The sequence below is a fragment of the Passer montanus genome, unplaced genomic scaffold (genome assembly GCF_014805655.1).
Source record: "Passer montanus isolate IOZ18808 unplaced genomic scaffold, ASM1480565v1 scaffold60, whole genome shotgun sequence".
NCBI lineage: Eukaryota > Metazoa > Chordata > Aves > Passeriformes > Passeridae > Passer > Passer montanus.
This window is the reverse complement of record NW_024371038.1, coordinates 3,795,799-3,823,256: the sequence shown is the minus strand read 5'-3', so window position 1 is coordinate 3,823,256 and position 27,458 is coordinate 3,795,799. Positions and strand designations below refer to the sequence as shown.

Genomic DNA, 27,458 nt, shown 5'->3' with positions numbered 1-27,458 from the left:
GGGCCCATAAATAAAAACATATGCCTTTTAAAAGATATCAAACTATAAAGCTTTCAAAACTCAAAAAACCCCACTTTCTAAATAGACAGTCAAAGACACATGTATGCATTCTTAAGTTATGTTCAACATCAAACCCAAACTGATAGAGTCTCATGACAATGACACACCCCTTCCTGGAAAAAACAGTAAAAAGGTCAGATGTTTATGAAGCAGACAATTGCTGGAAAAATATGGACAAACATTTCCAACTAAAACTCAGTGCAATTGTTGTCACACCAAAGCCAAAAGTAACTACATTTTCAATTACCAAGTATTTAATCCTTACATAACTTTCTAGTTGGAAATCTCAGGTTTTCCCAAGGCGGAGGTAAGCTACACAACACTGTTTGTGAAAGACAGGAACCTCACAGTGATCAGGCATTTTATCCAGCATGTCACCCAAGACAGGGGAGATGTGTAACCATGCCATGCATCTGGAAAACACTGTCATCTTATACTTCAGCCACAAGACACATTCCTTGCACATATTTGCGACCACAACAGCAAGAGCACCCATGGAAGAGACAATCTATACAGAGTACTGTTTGCAATCTTATGTCGACAGAGAAATCTGGGGACAAAAAAAAAAAAAAAAAATCCATGTTCCATCTCACAAATGTCCCCCTGTTAAACAAAGTATTGTCTTTAACAGAGTATATGTTAGCACACTGGAAAGTAAGTTTACAAAATATTAAGATTCAAAAGCACATAAGAACTTCCATATGGAATATGGCTTGATATTTAGAATTATTTACAGTGGTTTTTTTATGTGTATTAACAATGTTAGTAACTATATAACCACATCCACATTAACACTCAAGAAGGTTTCTCAGTTTCAAGAGAAAAACCTTTTTTTGCTTCGAAAAAAACCTTCTATTCAGCTAAAAATAAATTTTTTAATCTAGTGAACAAAAATACAATAAATTACTACAACAGAAGTATGCTACATAATAGCTACTTTTTGAAGCTAACTCTTTCACATTTACGTTCTGTGGATGTTTTTCATATATAATTACACTTGCCAACTTTTAAGATTAGACAACATCACCACATGATTTATCTTCTACAAAAAAAGACTAAGATTTTAAAGCAAGAAGGAATCAATGTCTGAAAGCAGGACTGACTGAAAGCGTAAGAAAATTTTTAACAGCTTTTGAAAAATTACTGATGCAACCAAGTTAATATTTTTAAAACTAGAACTTGGGCTTATGCACAGAATGAATTTTGTTTAAGGAAAGATTAAAAAGAGCACATCACCAAATATACTTTGATCTTTCTTTGGTCCAACATAACTAATTTCTAAAATACTACTCTACAGTGCCAGTGGTTTCTTAATTATAAAAGATGGCGTGCTTCTGGCCCCAAGGAGCTCACAACAATAGTATCATTAAATCTTCTATAGCCATTTCTTTTTAATCATGAAATCTCAGCACAAAAAGCCCTCAGCAAAATTTCTGCTTTAAATATTTATCAAGAGGTGAGAAACAGATGGCTAGACTGGTTCTACAGACTGAAAATGTTCTGACATGGTATTCAAACTTTTTCTGCCAACTGCTATTAAGGAGTTCACAGGGGTTGGAACAACAGAACGTGCATATGAAGTTAAAAAACATCCTTCCTGGCTGTTTGTTTTTTTTTTTTAAAGAAACAGTACAAACTCTTTAATTACTATCAAAGAAGCCACTTCAGAGTGTCAATCACACTGTCTCCTCTCATTACACCAAGAACTTCATTATCAGCTACACTCCAGTCTCCAAAGCTTAGTTAGCCTTTAGCATCAAAGCAAATATTCAATTTAACAGCAAAACATATTCAATTTAACAGCAAAATAACCCAAGATGGCAATAACCAGATGTATTTTCTAAATATTCTATGCTAATGCTATTTGTACACTTCACGCCCACCACAAAAAGAACTCCAGATGTACAGAAACATACACACTGAACAGATGCTCATGCTGAGAAGATTCTTAAACATATCATAATCTATCATTTTTATTTCCAAATATTTAAAGTTACCAAACCCCACCCCAATTTTAGTCCCATCTATCTATTCTTGCCTTGGATATTGCAGCACAGTGCAGAAGTCAGGGCACTTTATAAAGCAAAAATGCAAATCTAACCACAACTTCAATGTATAAACTCTTCTGCTGTTCGTGAGATCAACACAAGTGTGCAGTATTTGAAAAAAGCATGACAAACTCCAAAAAGTTAATTCTGAAAAGTATCTGAATCTAAGTAAACAGCAGCAGTTTTCTATTACTAATGAAGTGCAGCAATGCTACTTTGCAATTACACGCCACCTTTCTTCAGACGATTACTGCTTTACAAATGTTATCTATGAAGAAATTATACATCAGAGATAGGAAAATTTAGCACCCAATATCAAAATATATTTCAACTGAATTAGACAAGACTTGTCAGTGTTCTCTACCCTGTTCTAACCCTTAAGAGAATAGTATGCAAAGCAGTTCACCAAACTATCTTGGGTCCTGTGTGGTCATACCATAAGGAACACGCTACAGAGTCACCACAAAGATACACACACCAATGAGAATAAAACTGTTGAATACTATTTTCAAAGCATAATCAAAATTTTCTATTTTGATTCTTGTAGTACAAAAGCAGAAAAGGAGAGCATATTCCCCACAGCACAGAAAATGTTGTGGAATTAAACAGTTCTAATCACAGGATGGCTTACATGACTTGAGATTTATTTTGTTATTATTAATTTACATTATTTCATACAATGTTATCAAAAGAAACACAACAAGGAGCACGTTTTTGGCCAAGACATACGGTAAAGCACCAAGTGCTTTAGTCTAATCAAGACATAAACATTTGGTACAATGCACACTCACTTCAGAGAATGGTGGTGTACTCATTAAAAAAAAAATTTGCTTGAAAAAAAACCAGCTACCTCATTTAAAGAATTAGAAAATACTGGCCAATCAAAGCAAATCTTTCCTTTGTCCTGTCCCTGATGTAACCGTTGAATTAGCATATGTATCATTTCAGTAACAGAATTGCTATATTTAATAATTACCACATAAATACCAGACATGAGTTGCTTTCCTTTTCCCCTAATTTTTCTTCTGGCTCCTTATTTGTCTCTATATTGGTCTATGCTCAGTTTTTTTACTGTATCCAAAAGAGCATACAGTACAAAACTCCAGAGCAATTTTAAAAATTCCCCAGAACTGTGAATCAGCATAAAATATCAAAAAAACCCAGCATGAAGAGATACAACTTAAGAAGGCAGAATTAAGGAGAGATTAAAAAAGCCTGGTACAGAATCATCAAATTTGCTTCAAAGAATTAGTGAAGCATATATACGTAAGTGCAAATGTTTTTAAAAATTATGATCTGGATACCAGACTTAACCCTGAAAAATTCCACTTTATGAGCTGAACGCACTAATGAAGGAGAGCTTTAGGCTCAATGAGGTGTCCAGCAAACCTGAGCAGAAGAGGTTTTCTTTTCCACAGCTGGGGAACAAACACCTCGTGCCCTGCTGCCCTCAACAAACACAGAGCAGCTCAGGCTGCCTCCTGAAGCTCCACTGATGCTCACAACAGGGAATGATGGAGGAATTGCTACCACAACACAAATATGTCTAAGAGTTCATTTTTATCTTGTTCAGAGCTCTGTCTTTGAAGACCCACAATACTGTTTTTTCTTGTGTTTTTAACCTAGATTTAAGATAATTCTTAATTAATTTGGTTTTGTGCCAGATCTCCAAAAAGTAATCTTTACTTGCCCAGCACAAGTTGTTACAACAATTAAAGTTTAATACTTTTTACAGTAAATGAAGCACTGAATATTCTTCCAGCTAAAAAACTGGTTTTTGTTTTAAATATTTATGTAAAAACTTGCATTGTCAAAGTCTAGTTACATAGTTACAAACACACCATCATAAGCAGGAAGTTACCTCAGTGCAGAGTTGCAAATCATCTCCAGGTATCAAGCAAAAAATACATTAAATTTTGCTAAAATAAAAGTATTGCAGTAAAGCTTTTAGCTTAGAATTCTGGCATTATTTCTTCCAACTAATGCCTAAGAATTAGTGACTTAAGAGAAAAGAAATACAGTAGGTCAAAATAAACTTCAGCTAGTTTCAGAACACCGTGAGTTAAATGCCTACCATTACAAGCAAGTCTGAGGTCAAAATCCATCTTTTTGAATGTTCTTTAAACGCAGAACAAAGACAAGCACTTTCATACAAAACTGACCACAAGACAGAGTATAAAACCTTGAACTGTCATTTACAAGCTCAACAACAACAACAAAAAAATACAATTAAGAGGCTACAAAAATGAGCAGATATGAGTAAACTAAAACCCTGCTTTCTAAAGTAACACATACTTGAGTGCTTACAGTCAGTGCTCACCCAAAAGCCAGCCCCACTCCTCTCAAGTGACACTCACCCCTCACCTGAAATTCACACAGCCATGAGCTGCACACACACTCTTGTGTGGCCAATATAAATCACAGCTCTTACTTACTCCTCTCTGCCATTGTCACAACAGTTTTACATTTCAGGCCTGCTACAGCAGTGTCATCAGCACTTAAAAAGTGTATTTTGTCTGAATTCTCATCGTGCCTACAAATTCTAGTAAAGTACAAGGTACTATGCAAAACACTAAAGCAACCCCTAAATACCTTTAAATCAGGCTTCTCCGCGTAGTACACGTGATGCCATTACATCTTCATTTTGCATAATGAGACACAACTTAATTCAGGTGGCTTCAGGAGCTCTGCGGGCCCTCCCAGTCCCGGCCCCACCCCGGCACTCCGCCCGCAGCGCCGCGGCTGCCCAGGCTCCTCGGGCAACCGCTCGTCTCGGTGTGGAGCAATCTTTGCTCCTCGGAGACTAATGGCCCTGCACTACGAAACACTGATAAAGGTGTTTAAATCAACGCTAAAAAAAAGAGAAAAAAACAAAAAACAAACAAAAAACCCCTATAACGTTAGGTCCAGATCAAGAGCTCCTAGAACAGACTTCAAGACCCAACGTTTACCTTTCTGTGATTTTTTTTTTTTTCTTACCACAAAATTCTCTGCTTCACAGTCTTTCAAAGCAAATAAATGCAGGGCAGGCAGCATTTAAAGCGGGGATGTTAAACACCCCTTGGTACTACTCTTTTTCATGCCTAAGCGTTCCCACGATCAGCGTTAGCTCCAGGAGCAGCAAACCTGACAGACGAGCCACAACACCCCGCCGCGGCGGGCGAGCGGGCACCGCCACGGCGGGCGAGCGGGCACCGCCACGGCGGGCAGGCATCGCCGCGCTTCGCCCCGGCTCTCCCCCGGGAAAAGCGCCTCTCTGCCGCCCTGGGCACGGCCGAAGAACCTTCGGAGGGAACAGGGGAGCTTTAGGAAAAGACCTAACGCGAGACAGAAACTGCCCGTCTCGTTGCTGCCAATTCTTAGTATTTAAAACAAACACAATGCAGTGATAGCCAATATTCTGCGGTACTTCCAGAGACAAAGCTATAGAGTAGCTGCGTCTAGTTGGGGCCGGCAGCTGAAAACGCTTTGCTGCTCGGAGCAGCCCGGCGCTTTTCGGCGGAGCAGCAGTTCTGCCGCCGCCCCGAGGCTGCCCGGTGCGGGCCGCTGCCCGAGCCGCGCCGGGACCCCGCCCCGAGCCGCGCCGGGAGCACGGTGAAAGCACAGCGCCCCGGCTCCGGCCGCTCCGCGCCTCCCCGGGGCAGCCGCCCCGGCAGACAAGGGAAGGCGGCGAATCTCAGACACAATGAGAGGCGAGCCGGGACTCACCCACAGCTCCGTGCCCCAGCTCATGGCTGCTCCGCGGGCAGTGCCGGCTCCGGCAGAGGCGGCGATGAGGCGTCAGGCGGCGGCCGGAGAACGGGGCCCCCCCAGGCAGCGCCGGTGCCCTCGGTCACTGGGGAGAGGCGGCGGCGGCGAAGAACGACGTCGCTGCCAGCTCCAGCTCCGCCTGGCTCGGGAGGGGGAGCCGCGGAGGAGACTGGGAGAGGGGCGGGTCCGGCTGGAGCGGCGGGGCCGGGACGGGAGCGGCCGGCGCTGCCCCGGGCCCCGAGCGGCCGCGGGCGGAGGTGTCGCGCCCGGAGCGGCCCCGCGCTGTTACTCATTAACGAGGCCGCGGCCCGGCCCCGGGGTTCGTGTCCCGGGCGGCCGCGAGGCCTCCCCGCCTGCCCAAGGCGCTGAGTCACGGCCGGGTCCCGGCTCGCCCCCTCCTCACCGGGCACCGCGCCGACACACAGGCGTAAACTGCGCGTTTTGTACTGTGCGCATCACAGCTCTACGTGTAAATCACAAACTGAGATGTTAGGAAAGGTGAGGTAGGCAGCTGAGGGAAAAAAGCTCATTTTTGATCGAGTACGTGGATGAATCTTGACTGTAACAGGCAGTTTCCTCAGCAACTGGAACTGGACAGGTCTTAAATCCTTGTCAAAGATTATGTTTTCCACCAAAGTTTTACAAAGCTACTGATAGAAAGCAAGTCTTTTGAAAGCCACCTGAATTGCACTCCCCTCTGAGGGCATGAATTTTTAATTTTTCCTCTCCTTTTTTGCTTAGAAATATTTTTATAAGGTGCAATAAAAACTCAATGTAATAATAAAATAATAAATACTGCGAAGTCTCTATATCATGAAAAAAAAAATCACTTAAATCCAATCATTTTTTTATTCCCAAGTCACCTTTCAGGTAATGTGCCTTTGCATCACAATTTAGTTTTAGTTCTATTTTTCGGTCATGAACCCTCCACATTTTAGATTCTGAAGATGAGATTCCACATGTGGGCACAGTTCAGTTCAGTTGGTAGATTGTATTAATTACTGAAAATATTCAGCAAGCAGAACATATATTGAGGATTCAGGTAATGAAGCAGAAATATTTATTAATAATTTTCATAGTTAACTTATATGTTTAAATTCACTCAACTTACATGGCTTTCAGAATTGGCAAAAACCAATGTCCATTAAATGCTAGAAAGATCAATCAGCTTTTTGCTTAGCTACCAGCTTGTCACATATCTTTATACAATTCTTAAAAAAATATAATCAGATGATATAATGAAATAGCACGTGTTCAAAACACAAGTAAAAATTAAAATAATTTGTTCATGTTATATGCTTTCCATGTATCTCTTGTAAATCAATACCTATAACTTGCTGCACTTGTAATAACTTTTGAAATAGGCATTTTGACACGTTTTAATCACACAGTAATCCATACTGCACTGTGTCCCAGCCAAGGTTTATAAATGCAACAACTTGAGCAGCTTTGGTCTTGGATGCCTGGTATGGCACTTTATTTTTTTTTTAAAGGGACACTTTGAGAAACAAATGCACGCTGCACCTTTAGTAGACACTAGAGGCAAGAGTCTTGATGTCAATTTGAAATTTTTTGGCAGGATTTTTCACTTCCTGATTATTTCAGGAAAATTCAGATTTGCAATTGTTTCAGTTTAGGCAACTAAAAATGAACCCTAGAAAAACAACTTTTGAGCTAAATTTTTCTACTTTAGAAGCCCCACTAAAGTATTGGAAATTAATCTATTAGAAAATTGATCCTAAGTTCCAAATCTATGGAGTCAGAAGCTTTGGAAATCAGGCACTTAATTGGCACTCAGATTTAAATACTGGCCTTTCATTGCATTAAATATACATCAATAGAATTTCAATGCATAGTATTTATATATTTGTTTATTTATATTTATGGTTGGTTGATTGATACATGATGATTCTTTTATTTTATTTTATTAGTACGAAATCTGCCTCAAAGGATGAAGAAGATTCCAAAAAGTCAAGTGCAAAGCCTATTTCTTTCCAGCATATTTCAGTGGTTTTATTACTGTTTGAATTTAAATACGGGCACAACTATTTTCATGATTGCTTTCTGATTTTCAGTTTGCTTTTGACCCATACTTCTTCTAAAAAGAGAAGCACATATATGTATCAGGTACATACATGGAGATGTGCATTTCACCCTTACTTAACTAAAAGTCAATCAGTAAAAAATTATAGATCACAATAAACTACACAGGTAATGGATTTGAAGTTAAGAGACAAAAAGCATTTAGACAAATTATTGCAAGATTTGAAATTCATGAACAGTATATGAAGACCATGTGACTGAAACAAATTTTAATTAATTGAAAATAAAGCAGAAGTCTTAAAAGCATAATACTTACCACTTCAGCTTAGTGAGAAATCTGACATCAGTCACTGTTAGCCCCTTTTCCTGCTTAAGCACACTCTTGCTTTAGGAGATTCCCATATAAATCCTGAGCTGTCCTCCAGTTCAGCAGTTGAGGATGTGAAATGACCAAGCTGTAAGACAAGGGGAAGAGTCTACCACATCTCTGCGGGATATTATGAGAAACAGTAAAATTAATCACTTAGAATTGTGACATTGTTTCCATTAGCAGGGAATGTAGCTGACCCTAAGCCTAGGAATAATTAAATATTCCCTAAAGACTTTTATTCTTCTAGTCACATTCTTAAAATCATCATTTGGAGGAGGGGATGCAACCAAAGGGACTCAAGAACATATTAAAGACATATTCAAGTAATGTTACATGCAGCAAAGGCTTCGTGATAGATTGCATCGTTCTAGTGTCCTTGTTAACCACTGGCTTTTTCTGGCAGATGATGACAAGTTATTTTTAGCTTAGAAAATTTACTTTTGACTCATTAATGCAGGTTTTAAAAGAAAACTGTCCAATTCTGCATATGGACAAAATCCACATCATAATTCTAATTATTACAGTAGTTGTGTATTTTGTTAATTCTGTTCACTTTTCAACAGAACCTACTTGAGCTTCCAAGTGTACCTAAGGATATTATCTTGGCAGAAAAACAATCTGAATCATTAATTTGGAGTGGCAGAAAATCTGTCTGGCACTCCCTGTGGGCGCACTTTCTAAAGACAGAAGCAGCTAAGCTTTCCACTGCCACAAAACTCAGCAGGACCAAACAAATTACTTCCAAATATCTCTGTCTCAGTGTGAGGTGCCATTAATCCTTTTCTCTGCTAGCCAGCAGTCTCTTTGTCATATTGAAATTGGATTTTTACTCCACAAAAAATAAGAAGGGTTGCAAAAACCGTATTATCTCTTTCTGCTTCAAAACCAAAAGAATTTAGCTTCCTCCTTCCTTTACACATGTATTTCCCCCATCACCAGCACTCTAAGTGCTCTAATTGTAAAAAATATTGATCTTCATAACACTTCCATGTGGTGAGTGGGTAATCATTACTTCACAGCTCAGGAAATACTTTGAGACAAAAGCAGAGGTGTCCTGACAATTCAGCTTGTGCCCAGCTCCCCACAGACTTCCTGTGTCTCCCAGGCTGGTTAACCATAACCAGCAGAATGCAAAGTGTTGGGAGCTCAGCATCTGCCTAGAGACTTACTGCCACTCAGTTCCTATTTCAACTATTAGGCAAAATAAACTTATGGTTTTACTCTGAGTACTGATTTATTTTTTATTTAAAGCAGAAAATTGCCAGGAAGCTGCAGTAGTTAGACCACATTAGTTAGCCCTTCTGCTTCAAGGCAGAAGGAAAATTTCATTTATTAGTGCAAACTCAGCCACTGCTTGGAATGCCCTAATTCTAACTTTTCTCCTATCTCTGAATTTTTGTGGGAAGAATTGTACCCCTCCATCTTTTCCCGTCCAGTTCCTGTACTGAAATGAATTCTACATAGCAAAAGAAAGGCTTGTTCCTTTTCCCTCTCATCTCAGCAAACAGAAATACATCAACAATGATTGGATAACAGAACTGAAAGGACACCAGCTATATACAAACACCAGCTATAAATAGGAGGAAAAATGAGAACTTCCATCTGCTTTTACAAAACATCCTGTGCTCACTTTTTTTTGCCTGCACTATAACCAAGAGCACATCATTCCTTGCCATATGTAGCAGAGAAAATGTGTTGTTAATCAGCATCAACTAGCCATATTATAAGTACAAAGTACAAGCCTTATTTCATAGTAATTTATTATTTTTTGCAGTGAAACAAGAATGTCACATGATAATTCAGCATTTTCTTTTGATAATATAAACTGTATCTCAATCCGGAGGCTGGACAATTACTAAGTATCAGGGAACACACAAAAATCATTATTTTAAGATATTATTTTCAACTCTCTAATGCTTTCATTGTCTGCTTGAATATTATAAATCCATTTGCTTCCACTGTACATCCCTTCAGAATTCTATTAAAACATAACAATAATTGGCTTTGCTACCTTAATTTCTGTTACCTCCAGTTCACCTAAGCCACGTCTTCTCCATTCTCCCATCAAACCCTTCCATGCACATTACTTTACATTAAAAGAACACCAAGCTGTAGCTAATGTGCAGAGTTAAGTATGGCCACGGTGAATTCTATATTCAATTTTTTTTTCATTACCGTATTATCTACAGGCATAAAGATTGTAGCTTTTAGATAATAACCAAAAACTTGAACGGTCCCTGCTCTCAGCATCAATAGCAGCTTTCAAGCAGTGTGGATTGGCATACATATCAATAATGAAAGATGGAGACTCTGTCATGGTGCTAATTCAAGCTGTAGAAAAATGAATAGTGGATGAATGTGTAGCAAAGGATCAGCAGCACTCATTTTAAGACTTGCTAAGCAATATTTTACTATCACTTGACTTTGAATTACAATCAGAAACAAACGTATGTGCAGTTGTGCAAAATCTGCCTTACGCTCGGCATCCTATGTTACTGTTTAACTCAGAACTGGTTCACGCATTACCAGCACACAGCGGCTGGGGTCACCCTCAGCACTCTGGGCACAGCAGCCCAAAGCCATCTTCTGGGCTCGACAGCCACCTGCCGGCAGCGCCAGCCCCGGCAGCGGCCCGGCCACGGCACCGCCTGCTGCCAGTGCTGCTGCTGCTGCCAGTACTGCTGCCAATGCTGCCAGTGCTGCTGCTGCTGCCAATGCTGCCCGTGCTGCTGCTGCTGCCAGTGCTGCTGCTGCTGCTGCCAGTACTGCTGCCAATGCTGCCAGTGCTGCCGCCAATGCTGCCAGTGCTGCCAATGCTGCTGCCAATGCTGCCAATGCTGCTGCCAATGCTGCCAGTGCTGCTGCTGCCAATGCTGCTAATGCTGCTGCCAATGCTGCTGCCAATGCTGCTGCTGCCGGCCCCGTCCCGCTGAACGCCTGCGAGTTACATTAATGGGAAACCGAGAGGGCCAACGACCCCTTGATTGTCCTACCTTCCATGCAACTGCACGTCGTCACTTGTCTCCCTTAAAGGATTTCATTTCTGTGGCCAGGGGTTTAATTTCACGTGTACTTCCCTTATTCTATGTCCTCCTTCTTTCATGACAAAGTTGATGTCCATTGCATTATACCACATTTAACTGAGGCATGGAAAAAATTCCAAAGGATCACGATCTGTAGGGAAACTCAGAAGTTATTCACATTAAAGAAAACTCTTTCCTTCCCGCTATTAATCACATTAAAAGAATGGGAATCAGGAAATAAATCAACAATGGGAATGAGAACAGTGTGCTGCGCACAGAATAGATATCCCACTAAGCAAATCATTATTTACATTTCTGTGTCTCCATATCACATTAGTAAAGAGATTTTATTTTAGGGAAATGGGCAATTCTCAAGCCCTTCTGCACACAAGCAAACCAAAACCCCAGCTAAAGCAATCAGTGCAATGTGTTCCCCCCAGCCTTGCTGCTCCCATAGTTCTCCCCACAGGACCGTGTGGTTCATGGCCCAGATGCCACGTTTGGAAGGGATCCCTGCCAGCCGATCGCCGTCCTGAGAGCAAAGTCTCAGGGGTGATTTTTGCCTCAGAATATCCACTGGTGCTTTTTTTAAAAGGTAAAATAATACTGAATATTTTTTACACATTTTGGAAAAGATAACTCATTGAGTTTAGACCCATTTTCACATCCTGCAGACAGGATAAATACCTTTTCCTATTCACTCAAAAACTGTCCCTTCATTTGAATGATATAATGTATCAAGATAAACTAATTTTTTGTTCATAACATTTTATTTTGTTTACAATTTTAGAGTTATATTTTTTTAAACAAAGGCATCTCAAAAACTGTAATTTTTTTGTAGAAATGAAAATATTGTTTCCAATATTAGAACATATTGAAAACAAAACCAAGTTATTAATGACTTAATGAGTTTAGTTGCATACAACTTGCCCAACAATCCCAGACAACTAAATTATCACAGGTATAGAATAGCTAATCCATCAGATAATATGGAAGATATATGTAAGCACAGACTTAAGAAGCAACTGAATTTAAATTCTGATTTTTACCTGCTTGAATTATCTGTGTGTGAAAATGGAACCAGTTAGGTGTTTACATTACAGTAGGGAAAAAAGTATCTATAGGTAATATTACTCCTTCATACATATTTTCTAAGATTTTTACAGAGTGATGTGTCCTTTATTGATGGTGAAGAATGACAGATTTTGCTTTACCAGCACTGCCACTGCCCTGACAAATTTAGTTCTCTTCCATGGATTACACTACTGCCTGAGAAAACTACCTGAAACTAAAACAACATTGAATTTGATTTCTCATTCAGCTGTGGTTTTTCACTCTGAGCTGACACGATGAAACTTGAACACAACATTAATGAAACCAAGTCCTGGTCCATAACCAGCAATTCCAAGATTATGCTATTACAAATAAATGTTTTCATCTCTGACAATGACTTTTACAAGTCTGTTTGTTTTCCCAATTATTTGCCCTCTAGATGATTCACATACCCTGAAGATAACATCTTTTTCCTCTACATAGTGTGCCACCTTTTAGTTCTGTAGCATGTGAAAGTGTTAACTTCAAAGCACAGTGTAACACTGCCCACACCTGATTAATACTTGTATCATGCTTTGAAGATGTAAAAGTTTATGATTACTGACTAGTAAGTTTTGAACTAATAACAAAACTGGACTAATTACAACTGAAATGAGTGTGGAAATCATTCAAAGTTACAGCATGCAATATTACTACTCCAATGTTAGTCACCCTGGGTGGGGGCTGAGGGAGAAACCAATTATTTCCTTTGAAACAAGACCAAAAAAAAAATTTCTGAAGTGCTACAAAAATTAACCATATGAACATTCAGCCTTAAAATTAAGTGTAATCTTTACATAGTTTAATATGCCTCTTATAAATCTTCATCCCAGATATGTAAAGTATAGTAGCTGTTCACATTTAAAACGCAGAAAAAAACCCAAACTGGTTGTAACAAGTATGGTCCATCCTTACCTGAACTTTTGGTTCAAGCTGTGAGATAGAAGTCTTCATGTATTCCTGCAGTTGATGCAACAAGAAATCATGGCCATGACGAAGTAAAATTAAACGTCTCTTTCCCCAACATAAGCAGGAGCATCAGCTATGACAGATTTCCAGATTACTGAAGTTTCTGCTAGGTTCGCCCACACATCAAAACCTATCTTCATTGGATTTATCCATGACTGATGTATGGGATTAGGTGTATCCAACTGCATTCACTGTCTAATTATTTTGTTGCGAAACCTCCACTCCCCTGGGGATTGACTTTGTTGCATTACAGCACAGTACCACAGAACAGAACATTTTCACTCTGTTTCTTTCCAGAAATGCACAACTCTAGAACATTTGTTGCCCCACAACTGGAGTAAATACTTCCAAAGCCATTAATAAATTCTCAGTTACTGATTTCTGGAGCAATGGTGGCATGGAATCAAAACCAAAAAGCACTCATTTAAATCAGTAAAAAAAAAATTCAAACTAAGCACAAACGTATTTTGAAAAGGAAACTATTGGTCCTGATTGCCAGCAAACCTTAATGGGCCGACAGCAAGGCTCACAAACACTCCTTCTCATCACTGAGTTGCACCCATACAGCATCCTTTAGTTCCAGATGGCACATTTCTTGAGTGGCCTTTGAACGAGGCTGAGGGCTCAAAGAGCCAGTACTGACTGTAAGTAAAATCCATCTGAACACTGGTCAGCATCCCACTGATGTGTTCTCGCTGTAAAGCTGCAGAGTACAACCTCTCCATGCTAGACAGGTAAATAGTATATACCAAAAGTAAATTTCACCCTAGCATGCTTTATCTTTCATATTACACTTCCCCTCCTCCTCCTCCTTCCACATTGTTGGGTGCATGGCTTACACAAAATCACAATCTAACCCTAGGAAAGGAAAATGAGGTACACATTTCAGAGTAAGGGTTTGGCTGTTTCACAATGATCATTAAGTCACTTTACTTGGCATTGTTTCAAATGCCAAGTCACCTTTACTCGGCTTTGTTTCAACTGAAAATCTTCCCAAACAAAATTATCAACCAAGCATTATTATACACAGTCCTCCTTTGTGGAGGTACTTTCACAAAATCCAAGAAACATAATTTATATTTGTGGCTTTCAGAGACATTTTCCATTGTGGCAAAAATTCCAGTGTTTCAAAATGCAGCTCAATTAGCCACATGCAAATACTGAAATTCAAATACCATTTAAGGCATTTGATGTTTAGAATCCCTAAGATACTCCTTTAAAAGTACCTCAGTGTAGTAAATACAACTATATTAATTATCCACAATGTCATGCAGATGTGCACTTTATTAAAGTAATAGAATAGAAAGAATTCATGAGTAAGTCACCTGAGCACTCTGAAAGCAATTATGGAAAACCCACAGAATCTCATCAACTCAATATTTAAGAAACAGACACATCCTTATACATGTTTCTTGCGAGATAAAGCAACAATACAGTTCACTAACCAAACTTTATGCTCTATGTACCTGGTGCACCAAAATCATCAGAGGTACCATAAATTCAGAAATCTGTCTTGACTGAGCAGCTCCTGCATGGAAGCACAAGAGCAAAGTAAGCAAAATTTGTTTGTTGAAGCCAAGTGAAGGTTCTCCCTGAAAGTGCCAGAGTTTATTTTCATACTTGGGGAAAAATGGCTGAATAAGTAATCTCTAATCATGACTACATTAAATTAAATTCTTACCACCTCAGCCTCTGCCTGTAGCCTTTCACTTTATGAAAGCATTTCAGCAGCTGGTACACAATCTACAGGGCTTTTGTGCAGCTTCTCAGGTGCAGAATGTCAAGCTATAACAATACATACATACTAAATGCAATTGCCAAGAGGAAAAGAGCAGGTCAAGCCCAGAAATACTGTTTGCAAGCAATAACAACCCCAGTGCACAGCAATCCAATCCAACAGCACTCCGACTGTAAAGACTTCAGGTCACAAAGTGTCCAGTAAGCCAAAATAAAAACAGGGTATAAGTAGTCTTTTTCTTGTTTATAAAGGAAATGAAGAAGACAGACTGTTCATTAAATATAAAAGCAATTTTATAAAAACACATCAGAATTTTATTGCTTGAAGAATACAGCATATGAAAAAGCACAAGAATGTCCAAAAAGAAAGGTCACAAAAATTCAAACATTACACCATACATACCAGATGCAGTAAAATGTTAACCTGATTTCTGCATCAGAAAAGAAAGGTGTGAAAATATACCTAGTATTATTTAGAAGGAAAAGACTCATTTAAAATAGAAAGTGTGAAGGTGTTACAGTACAAATTAGAAAAGCCAACACTGCACATTAACATTGTATCACTAGACTAGATTTTCTACCTTTGGTACTTAAACCTTTACAGAAAACCACTTCCTCAGTCAAACCTTGCCTAACATATTTTATGTGGTATCCAGGATAGTTGGGTTTTTTTTTTTTAGTTTTTTAAAATTAAACATTCAAACAAATACTGTTCTGGGTTTTCACTGCATTACTGCTTTTAAAGACATGTTCACATTTATTCAATATGCAACTTAACATATCTCAAATTTAAATCAAAAGTCACCATGCGACTGAGATCTGAATACATGCCAATTGTACCTTGTTCAGATCTTTATGTAAAAATGGGCCCACCATTTGCTGTTTGCATCCTCATGTAAACAGACTGCTGCAGCCTCCTCAAGAATTCCAACTAGAGCAACTCGCTGAGGAGTCAGTTGGTAAAACCATCCGCACTGTTAGACAGCTGTGGGTCATCTACAGCAGCATGCAAGTGGCTTTTCTAGTCTGCTCAGATTAGTGTACCAGAAGATATGCCAGTATTACTTCAAGTAACACATTAAAACTCAGCAATGGACACTACTGTGCTTTATTTCAACACAAAGGACAGCTGCTCATCCATTAAATCAACAGAACTATCAAAAGGACAAGTACATCATTTCTGTTTCATGTATTGCTGCTGATCACTCTTGGGGAACAATTTATCAGAAACCTGGACTTACCTACAAACCAATCTGAGTGAAGAAAATGTTGTCTTTCAACAAGGTATCTTAGTAATCCAGTGGCAGTCTAGTCTGGAGAATGTTAGCATTATGCTGACAATGACTAATCAAGGTTAAATAAATTCTCTCTTTTTGACAAACATGCTGTTAGGGTCAGCTTCTGCCTTCTTGGTCTTAAATACTTAATCACTCCCTGTCACATCAGCAGAACAAACAATTTTGTTTCTTTAAGTTCCAGCTTTATATTTCAACAATATGAATAAATCTGGACTACAAAATACCATCAACAACAGTTAACATTAAACTGGAGTGAAGTAATAGAAGAGTTAGTTCTTCAAACCAGGCAGTCTTTGAAATACTCAATTAGGACTGTCAAAAGGATGTCATAATAAAACCATGGGTTTATTTTTTTTCACCCCTATACAAAAAAAAGACTGAATTTGTACAACTCCTATTAAACATACCTTTTCCTAGCTTGGTGAAAATGTATAATTTTCAAATTTTAACAAGTGTGGTATTCGAGCATATATAATATTTATTGCCATATACATCCTCATTTTAAAAAGAACTAAGAATTCAGACTCTTCTATGCTGAACTCTACTTTTTTTTTTCCACGTTAACAGATTATGTCTACTGTACCACTCCCCCCAAAAACAATTAAAAATTCTAAGTAAGATTTTATAGTTTAGTTAAAAGGGAAGAAATGCAAATGTGGATTTAGAGCTTTTTGTATAAATCTCACTATATTTTATAAACATGTTGTTTATTGTAACACTGTTTATTGATCAAATAAATGACGCACTGCTATCTAAAATTTCCATATACACCATTAAAAATCCAAAGTTGATATGATACTGAACCTTAAATCTTCAAGAGTTCAAAAAAGACAGTTTATACATGTACAGCACACAACAGCAGACACCCCTAGAATACCAACTGCCAGTCCACGATGCATACAAACTTACAGGTAAGCATTCATTTCACTGTTTTCATTGTGCAGGAAAAGTATTTCTTAGTAAGACAACTCAGCTGGTGATTTTCAGATATCATCTTCATCATCTTCATCCTGAGAAGATCCTGCCTGATTGGATGCACTGGCTGAGGCAGCAGCGAGCTGTGCCTGTTGAGCTGCTTGTTGCATCTGTAGCCATTCCTGCTGTGCCAGTTCTGCTTGCTGTTGTCTAGCCTAGAGACACGAATTTAATTGTTAAGGCCACGCATAGCTCGTGAAGAACCTCTAGAACAGATTCTCTTTAAACACATTTTTATCTGTACCTGCAGATTCCTTTTTTAATATTTTTTCTGGGTTTTTATTAATTGCATATGCAAAACCACATTGAGAAGTACCTTAATAATTTGTACCAAGAAGTTTAGCTACATTCTCTTTCCCTCTGAAGACAACACTGTTTCAAGGCCTTACACTTACAAAAACAACAGACAGAAACTAGTGTACTTAAGGTCCACTGTAACAACTGTGCTGAACCACTAACTAATGAAAAATTTAACTGTGGCTAAGCAAAGGAAACTTTAGACATCAGTTTCAAGGGATCTTAACATTTAATCACAGTTCAGAGATGGGAATAGCATTGCTTTGTTGATTACAAATAACAAAACTTCCAACTATGAAATCATCCAACTGAACCACAGAGGCACACATTATCATAAAAACAAAGCAAGCCATTATCTTACTTTGCTAAGCAATCTGTGCAAAACAGAGCAAGGCAGGGTCTTCTCAAATTCAGGTGTGACAACTGAGGATGGCTTTGCTACAGAAAGGTACAGACTTCTACTGAAAAGTGCAAAAGATTCTCAACAACATTTCAAATAGTTCAGCTGATGAATCTCCATTTTTCTCTCCAGGGTTTTCACTTGTTTTTTGGTAACTCCTCTTGATTTCAGCAATACACTAACTGATTGTGTTAAAGTTACAACTACAATTTCTATTTTGACTGAACATTAAAAGAAAGTTCTCAAAATGAAAAATTTCCAGTCTATTTTACTCTTCTACCTTTACAAGTCATCATTAAGACTATTTTAATTTCCTTTCTAATCCTACTGCACTCCTATTTTTTTTTTCCAAAGCATCAATTTTTTTCAGTTTTGCAAACTATAAGATACCAAAAGATAATGTCTGGAAAACAATCAAACCCTGTCTGTCAACTTAGCAATGGGAAAAAAAAAAGGGGAGTGTTCCCTTATTATTACAAAGTGTCACATTTTCTTCGGTTCTAGCAGTAAAAAAATACAGAAGTAGAAATCTCTTCTCAAGGAAAACTTTTCAGTATTTCATACTTAAAGTGGTAGCACAGTTACAAGGGCTGGAATGCAATTTAAGACGTTGTAAAGTTTCAAAGGAAAGGCAGCAGCATCTGTCCACATAGGAAGGCACAAATATTTATCAGACAGGAGGTAACTACAGGGCTCCCTCCTGAGCCTGTGCAGAGAAGTTTACAGTGCACTGAGAGCTGATACACGTGCATGCTCCAGGAAACACAGGCCCAGCACTTCACACTGGATGCATCACTTGGGCAGTGCCCACCCTCACAGCCACATCTGTAATGCAACACTTCACCATTCCAGAAACGGGAAGAGAGAAAAAACCCACATACTGAAGAACTCCTTTGAGTTGGACTGATCAAGAAACTCTATAAGCATCTGGTAAACTTAATTCATTTACTGCACAAGTTCAGTGAGGCAGCCTCAAAAAAACCCCAAATCTATGAAGACCCCTGTCTTGCACAAAAACTTAGACAAAGATATTGGGATAATACACTCCCTGATTTCAAATATTAACAATCATCCAAGCCAGAGGTGTCAAATATCCATAACAATAACAGGCAGGTATTTTCAAAAGAGAGCAAGAAGTCAGCATTAGTGTCATGCTCTAGAATATTAAAAATATTGAAACAAATAAATAAGCATGCATGTGTGTAACTATTTTAAAGACTAATTACAGTACCTCCAACAGCACATTACAGCTACTATTTTTGAAAAATGAGACTGTCATCCTTGAATCTAAGCAAACATTTTCCATATTACCAAACACTATTTTTAAAAAGCATTCATATAATCTTGTCAAACTGGCATGTGCTGTCTTAAATTAGAAGTTAAGGCACAGTAACAGAATTTTAAAAGAATATTCTTCAAGTTGTCATTCCTTAGACAAAGTGTAGCTTGTATAAGGAGGTTTCAGCAAATTTTTTTAATTTATTTTTTTCAGTGATACTCTGGAGCTAGTAGTCCCTTAATATACCTTGGTTTTGCTGCTTTTTTATTTTGTGTATCATGCTGAGTTACTTGAACAAAATAGTAAGGAAAAATCAGGAATCCAACTGCCTATTTGTCAATCTTACCCAAAATCCAGAAGCAGCCATACTGGTCCTTCTAATTTAGTACAGTCTAACAAGAGTTAGGCACATGTGACTTGATCATAACTAGTTCATTGCAATAGCTACACGGTATGCTGAAATTTTAAATGCTTTAAAATTCATCATGCAATAAAGATTAAAGTAGTTGGCATGTCATGAGATGAAAAACAACAGTCTCAGCAAGATAAAAGTATTGCAAAGGGGAGAGAAGGTCACAGTAATCAGACATTAACTGAATAAGCATTTTCATCAGAGGAAATCAGAGTAAGCAAAGTGAGAAAATAAGACTCTGGCCTTGGTTAAGAGAAAAGAGAAATACCAGATAACTTTCCAAGCTCTTAGTTTAGAGAATGGTCTTGTCAAACTAAGAGAGTAGTTAACAGAAAGACAGAGAAAAAAAATATAATCATATTTTAGTCAAACTGGGAGATGATAAACTGTCTGGGAAAGCTGGAAGGGGATAAGGCTGGGATGAAGGAGAATGTGTATATATGTGTGTGAGTACACTATTTGCAGACAAATGCTTTTTCCATGCCTCAATAGCCTCTTTAAAAATTTATGCATGAATTCACTCAATTATAGTCTTGCCAAGAATAAAGTTTCTTTCCAAGTATAAGAAATAACATTTATGCACTGATGGTCAGAAACAGAAAAGCCATTTTCACTTTTTAATGCTTCAAATGGGTAATTTCCTAGAAACCAGCTGTTATTCTTTTACTTTGTCAACTAATTCTTAATGTATTCTCCATGAGAGACTGGAAATACTCAAGTAGCAGCAAAACCCCACGCTTTTTTAAGCTAGAATATGAAATATGTTCACATACAAAGTCCTGTATGTCAAATCACAGAAGTATCAAGTAGCAGCCTCTTATTTGTTAACTCCACATTCCCCAATTCAAGCAGGCCACGATCAATAGCATTTTAGATGCCACATCAATTCACAAGGAAAGGGATATTTCTTGAGGTGTGCACGTTTGTGTGGCCCTAGACCTGCAGCATTAATGATTCCAACCTCACCAGGACAAGAATTGCTTCACTTACTTGTGCAAATAATTCCTGTTGCTGCCTTAGTAGCTCTTCTTCCGGAATGCCGAGGTTCTCCAAGCGTGAACTGGCCTTTCTTCTCTTTAGTGCTACTGTTTTGCATTCTTGTAAGACTTCTTTTACTTCAGTGATATAGGAGCCAAACCCCAAACTTTCTAGCGCTAGAAAGAAGAAAAAAAAAAAAAAAAAGAGAAAAGACAGTGGTTACCTTTCATAAAGTTTCTGATAATAGATATTGATTTTAGTTAAAACAACAGAAAAAAAAAGCAAAATATTTGGTAACTTTCCTATCATCTGGTGACAAAAATCTCTGCTCTTAAAAAGATCTGACAACTATTTTCCCTCCCTCTTGTGCTATGTCCTGTAGTAATACAAGTTTTTAGGCTTAAAAAATTAAGGTTCATCAAACACAACCAAAGAAGCTTGCACTTGCATAGGATTCAGGGCTTTCAGATACACTTTGCTAGAGATAGGCATTATTCTCCAAAAGACCACTTTTCCCCATCTTTTCTATATCAGAATTGACAAAATTTATACAGCTAAGAAGTCCTTCCTAACTGAATTTTCTCCCAGAGATTCTACCTTTCCAGGTTTTTCAAGTCTTCAGTAGAAGGCAAATTAGCAACCTATAACAGAGCAGAAGTGATGCATGTCAAGTGATCACACACCCTTCAAAAAGGCAGAAATAAATTATATTATGTTGGGTTGCTGAATTTTAATTTTTGTCTTTCAGTATCTAAATTCCTATATACAAAAATGCATAGTACACATATATAAAGCTATATAAAGTTATGTATAAGCTCTTGTTTTATTTCTCAACAGAACTCCTATTTATCTCCACATTAAAATGTATTCAGAAACTAAAATCCTGCACTGTTATCTGCCCAAAGAAATCATTAAAGCAGCTATACCCTGCAACAACAGTTTTTTTAAAGAATGCAAAGGTAGCAGAAAGGATTTTAAAAACTCAGGTAGCACATGTGACAAAAGGCAGTTTCCTCATGCACCATTTACTACAACATGCCTTCACACACACCCAAAATGAACCTATTACAGAATATACTGGAAACATTACATAAACACCAATTATACTAGACACAAGTATCAGTTAAATAAAAAACATGGTTAATTTCCAGCATTTACACAATTCAGAGTTTACAAGACAGGAGCTGCTTTAACCTTTATCCTAATTTCAAACTTTCGTGACAAGCTAGCACGAAACTGCACAACAGCAATCAACAACTCGTTATAAACAAATCTTACTTACAGTAACTCAGACAATATTCTAACACTAGTTTTGTAAGCAACATTTTCCTAGCCATAACTACAACAGCACATCATGGTACCATAATCTAAACAAAACCCAAAGGCATTCTCTAAGAGTTCAGCTTCCAACTTGTGCTAAGGGAGAGAGCTCACACACTGTCTTCTCCAACAGGCCGTGGCTGCTGCCCTCCAGTCACACAGCACCACCTTCCCCTTAACAGAGAACCTGGCAAAGAAATTCACATCATACTTATTTCTTAAAAAAAAAAAAAAAGAAGTTAAAAGACAAACTGATTTAGAGATAATCAAATTACTTCAGAGACAGTGTGCCAGTTCAGCCTCAGCCCACACACAGACATTGGAAACACTTCTTCCAATTAGCCCACAGTTTCTAGGAGAATTACCAAAAAGCTTCAGAAACTTGTTTCATCCAGCCTCAGCAGAGAGGAGGCAAATCCACGTCTCACAGTCCAGAACTGCTTATCTTAATACTCTACAGATATTTAAGAACTCATTCAATTTTAAAATGTAAACAGTACATACAGTAAACTTCTTTAGGTCATACTTTTTAAACCAAACTGAAGAAACCTACAAGCCTAACCTCACTAAGACAAACCATCACGCAAAACGAGAGGTGCTTGTCAAAAGACCAGGCTTGGCAATCTGCTGCACCAGAGTATGAGCAACTGCTGAGTCTGAAGTTAACAGCAAGATGTGTTTTTACAGAAATTTTACACGGTCTTGAAAAGAAAATAAATGAATGGAAGAACTTACAATTATGAATTGAATATAGCACAGACATGCACAAAAATAAAATTCAACCCCCCATGTGATACAACCAAGACAGATTTTTACAATTATTCAATATAACAAAGTTATGAAGGACCATATATTATTATTATTTATACATCATAGATCTACTGCATCAAAATTCTACTGCCTGTGAAACAACTTACAAAGTTTACCATCTTCTTGAAGCACACCAAGGCTTACAGCACACATATGAATGGAAGGAATATGAATCCCTTTATACCAGCATGGTGCTAAAATGTGGGACAAGTGATTAGTACTGTATCAGAGACGCTATTTCATCAAAATTCAAAGCCTTTCTATTTTTTGAGTATTAAACATACCATCCTATCCAGATTGCTAAAAATTTAGTATCTTCCTGAGGCTACAACTATCCCACCAAATGTAAACAGCTGAATTCCAAAATACGGCAATTGGCATAACACAACTCATATTTACAAACACCAGATCACAATTATCCTTTCCCCTGCTTCCTCCTACTCTTAATGACTGCATGAAGGTGCAGGTCTCTGAGTAATCAGTGACACATAGTTAGTACTACTTTTATTTTATAAAATCAAGTCATTAATATCTGAGATTTTTAAATTTTTATGCTCCTTTCAAAGAAAAAAAAACCTTCCAAAATCAAATCCCAAACATGAACAGCTGTGTGGGACTCCTTTAAAATTAGGTGCTAACATACACATGTCAGTATCCTAACAGTCCATGAAGAGACAAGATTTGACATCAATCCACAGCCTACCTTACTGCACAACAATTCCGTGTAGACCAAGTAATCAAAAGTAACTGAGTTCATAAAAAAGGTGATTTTACAAATCATCATTTTCAGAATTCTGTGAAAATTTCATTTCTCATAAAAAGCCTGCTTTGTCACAAGTCACATAACACTCAAATGATTCCATTTTCTGTTCCAGGATGGCAGAACATTCATTTGCTTACTAGAGCTGCAGATTCACAACTTGGTTCCTGATGGTGGAATTCAACAATAAATGTGGAGACCTCTGCTTACAACTATTGCATAGTCTTGATGCTTTTGGGTACTCTCCAAGAAAGCTGTCTTGCATTTTGTTACCAGCAGTGAGTGTTGGCATAGTCTGAGAGCATCTATCCACTCAGGTCTCTAATGGGATGCAAGAAGCCTCTGCTTTCCCCTCCCTAAGCTGCTGACAGCACTGTGCCAGGGCTATCACACAGTAACACACAGCAAGGACCTCATCTATCCCAAGCATAACCCAAGGGTGGAGAGAGAGTTCTTGCTCGGCCACACAATCACTTTAACAGTGCAGCCAAGGAAGGGGTGTCTCCAGCACCACTGTGCCAAACACCTCAGCACAGTGACCAAGTGCAGCCTCACCCCAGCTCCAACCAGTCCAGTGGCAGTGTCACCAACTGCAGAGTGCCTTTTCCCCTTCTTCTGGCCCAGCAAAACACCCTTCCTGCCTCTTGCTCCCCATCTAGTAACTTGTTTACAGCCAGCAAACTCCTCTGAGAGGAAACCCTGCTCTGCCCTAAATTCTCAAAAGGGTCAGTTCTAGCTGCAATTGCCAGATCCAGCTTGGAGAGTACAAGGAGTCCTCTGGGCAGCACCTTGTGCTTAGGCTGGAGCAGGTGTGATTGATGGCCATTAGCCTCATCTGACTGCTAAGCATCCAGAAGGAAGAAGACACATGGATGACCACAACAAACAGATTTCAATTGCCTCATTTGTTACTAGCATCATTGTCATGAAGCTGCTGCATCAAGAGGCATTCAAAACAGCAAGAATCTAGAATGTATGAAGATGGATGAAAATGCTGAAATACTCCACCTACACAATGGCTGTTTCCAAAACTGGCAACCACAACCCTCAAACCTCACACAGGGATCATCTGCCAGCTGACCAGCATCTGAAAGGAGCTAATAGCAATTACAGCTTCCTTAAACATAAGCACAGCAGAGAATCCATTCCATCTCTAGAACATTACAAAAATGGATACATTGCAATAATTTATTACAAAGTATAGATTTCATTTGAAAATAACTTTTTCTAACTCTAACATGATAATACAAGGACATAGAACCCAGCAAAACACTTGGCATGGGACCATCTGCTGATGTTATGCACACTCATTTTAGTCTCAAATTGTTTTCCAAAAAAAACCCAGACTAAGCCTAGGACAGCAATAGGTGAAATCTTTTCTACAAACCACCACTACTGGGTACAAAATACTTTCATACACAAAAGTGCATGCCCTCAGTCTTAAAGATCACATCTATTCCTGCGTTAAGAACTAACCTCAAATGTTTTTTGTGGCGACTTGAAAAAATTAGCCATGTATTAAAGAGCATCACACCTAAAGTACTCTTCCATGTGTAAGCACAGGTTTTACTTCACATCCTAGGCTTCTGTGATGGAGCTACTTTGCTAAACTTCCAAGCTTACATGCATTTCATTTAACATTAAAGCTCACACATGCTACTTATTTTCTTTTGCAGTTCTTGACCCAGTCAAGTACTTGAACCTCCTCTGGCGAGGAAGCTAGTAAACTTCAAGAGAACCAATTTTTTTTTTTTTTTTTGCTGAAACAGCAAATATTGCTTCAAAAAATCATACAACCACAACATTTTTAAAATAACTTGATATCATCACAGCCCTGAAAATAGCTGTACTGCAAATGCTGCTGTTAATATCTCCACTAGGCAGCCGAGTAAAGTAATCTTTCACTACTGCTGCTATAAATTTGTTTGCAGCAAACACCGGTACCAACAGCCCCGGCTTAAGAAGCAAAGGAGTTCTGAAAAAAAAAAAAAAAAAATATGCCTAATGCAGACTTCAGGATGAGGCAAGAAAACTCCTTATTTGCGACAGAATTTAAAGAAAAACAAACGACACGGAGAGAGAACTCGCCTTTTATTCAAGCAAGCAGAAGTGCAAGTCAACAGCACAGAAACATACACGGGCATAGGTCACGCTTAAATGCTCTCTGCAACAGATACGAAGATCCAACATTAAACAACAGACTGTAGGACAGCCCTAAAGAAATATACCCTTTAGCGATTCCAGATAAGACTACCATGGAATAAAGCCTGGGCCCCACATAATCGATCTCCAGCTAGAAAGACATTTACTAATTCAGGTTCCTAAAACGCGCTGCACATCCATTCGAAAGAGCAGAGCTCGTTTCACAGGTACGAGGAAGAGACTCGGTGACTTGGCTCACAGCATCACAGGCTTCTGTGAAGCACAAACCGGAGCTGGCGCTGAGCACACCCAGAGCGGCTCTCGCCACACAAAGGCAGCCCCTGTGCAGCGCGGCCGGCGAGCCGGACAGCACACGCTGCTCCTGCACAGCCTCACGAGCCCCTGCCTTTTGTGTCCTACGCAGCACAAGGCACGGAGAGCCGAAAGGGCACGGGACAGGAGCGGCTCACAGGTGCCCGACCCGGCAGCGGCACAGCGCCCGCGGAGGCTCACCTTGTATGACGTGTTCCGGGGAGATAGTTTTCTTCTCCGATTTGTTGCAGATCTCGTTGGCCTCGGAGGAGATGAGGTGGATGAACTCAGTGCAGCAGTTGACCACCAGCTCCCGGGCGTCGTTCGCCACGCGGACGTTGGGCAGCGTCTCTTTGATCATCTTGTTGATGGCAGCCCTGGGGATGGTGAGGTCGTCGTCGTTGCCGGACGACGAGGCCATCCTGGCTGCGCTGGGCTCACGGGCTGCGCTCAGCGCCCGCGCGGGGCTCCAGGGCGCGGGGACCCGGCGGGGGCGGGCGGGGCCGCGGAGGGCGACGTCGCCGAGGGGCGGGGGACGGCGGGGGCCGGGCCGGGGGTCGCGGACGGGCCGGGGGGTCGCGGGGCCGGGAAGCGCTGCTCGGGCTCAGGGCTCCCTCGGCCGCGGCGCCTGCCACTGTCGCCTCCGCCACATCCTTCGGCCGCCGGCGGCGCTGCCTTAAGAGCAGTGTGAGGGGAGCGGCGCGGCTCGCTCGGCTCGGCTCGGCTGGCCCCGGCCGTGCGGCGGCCGCGAGGCGGAAACGCTCCGACTCCGGCTCAACCTGCGAGGGACGGCGCTTCCGCCGGAAGCGGGAGCAGCTTCCGCCGCCGGGAGCGCCGGAAAGGCCGCGCTGCCACGTGCAGGCGGCGGCGAGGGGTCCCGGGGCCGCTCCTGTGCCGGGAGCTGCGCTCGGGCCCAGCCCGCCCCTGCCCGCGGCTCCGCCAGGCTTGTCCCCGAGGCAGGACAGGCGCGGTGCTTCATCCGCAGTTAATTCACGACTTGCACCAGGGCTGGTTTTGCTCGGCAGCCATCCATTACACTGTATTCTCTGCTCTCACCCACTCCATAACCAGTAGCGTGAGGGTTGCGTGAGACAGAATTAGCCAGACCACGGTGGTGTTTGTGGAGGGCTCATTAAACCCACGGTCCCGGTCTTGCCTTGGTGTGTGCTGCGAAGGAAAAACCCGCCCGGGAATGCGGCCCGAGCGAGCCGAGGGGCTCCCGGTGCCCGGCCCCTCCGTGCATGTGTCCGGGCAGTGCCCTGTGCCGGCCCTCAGCAGGGAGGCCCTTTGCCAGCTCCCTTCAGCCCCAGCAGCGCGCTGCTGCCATTTAATTCCTGCTCTCGTTGTCGCGGCTGTTCACCTCTGCGGGCTCCAGGCCCGGTG

The 27,458-nt window shown here is 40.1% G+C and overlaps 2 protein-coding genes across 3 annotated transcripts in view; both read right to left on the bottom strand.

Annotated features, from left to right (window-relative positions):
• Window positions 1-5,992, bottom strand: part of FNBP1L (formin binding protein 1 like) — a 56,593-nt gene extending 50,601 nt beyond the window's left edge. Inside the window, exon 1 of one of the 2 annotated variants that reach the window (XM_039727031.1) lies at window positions 5,817-5,992. In XM_039727031.1, the coding sequence (XP_039582965.1) occupies window positions 5,817-5,840 (24 nt within the window). In that variant the 5' untranslated portion in view covers window positions 5,841-5,992. Of the gene's footprint in view, window positions 1-4,700; window positions 4,834-5,816 lie in introns of those variants that run through there. The other variant, XM_039727032.1, reaches the window with a different exon arrangement.
• Window positions 5,993-15,384: 9,392 nt separating this feature from the next.
• Window positions 15,385-26,880, bottom strand: DR1 (down-regulator of transcription 1). Its single transcript, XM_039727156.1, has 3 exons — window positions 26,277-26,880; window positions 20,744-20,907; window positions 15,385-17,520 (listed from the first exon to the last, which is right to left on the bottom strand). The coding sequence occupies exons 1-3, from the start codon at window positions 26,494-26,496 to the stop codon at window positions 17,374-17,376; spliced, it is 531 nt and encodes a 176-aa protein (XP_039583090.1). The 5' UTR covers window positions 26,497-26,880; the 3' UTR covers window positions 15,385-17,373.
• Between the last annotated feature and the right edge of the window lie 578 nt (window positions 26,881-27,458).

Excerpts from the sequence above, each read along its gene's own strand:
- DR1 (XM_039727156.1), bottom strand. The coding sequence starts at position 26,496 with ATGGCCTCGTCGTCCGGCAACGACGACGACCTCACCATCCCCAGGGCT. Across the intron at positions 20,908-26,276 it reads CCCGGAACACGTCATACAAG|CGCTAGAAAGTTTGGGGTTT; the intron begins GTGAGCCTCCGC and ends TCTTCTTTCTAG. Across the intron at positions 17,521-20,743 it reads AACAGGAATTATTTGCACAA|GCTAGACAACAGCAAGCAGA; the intron begins GTAAGTGAAGCA and ends TCGTGTCTCTAG.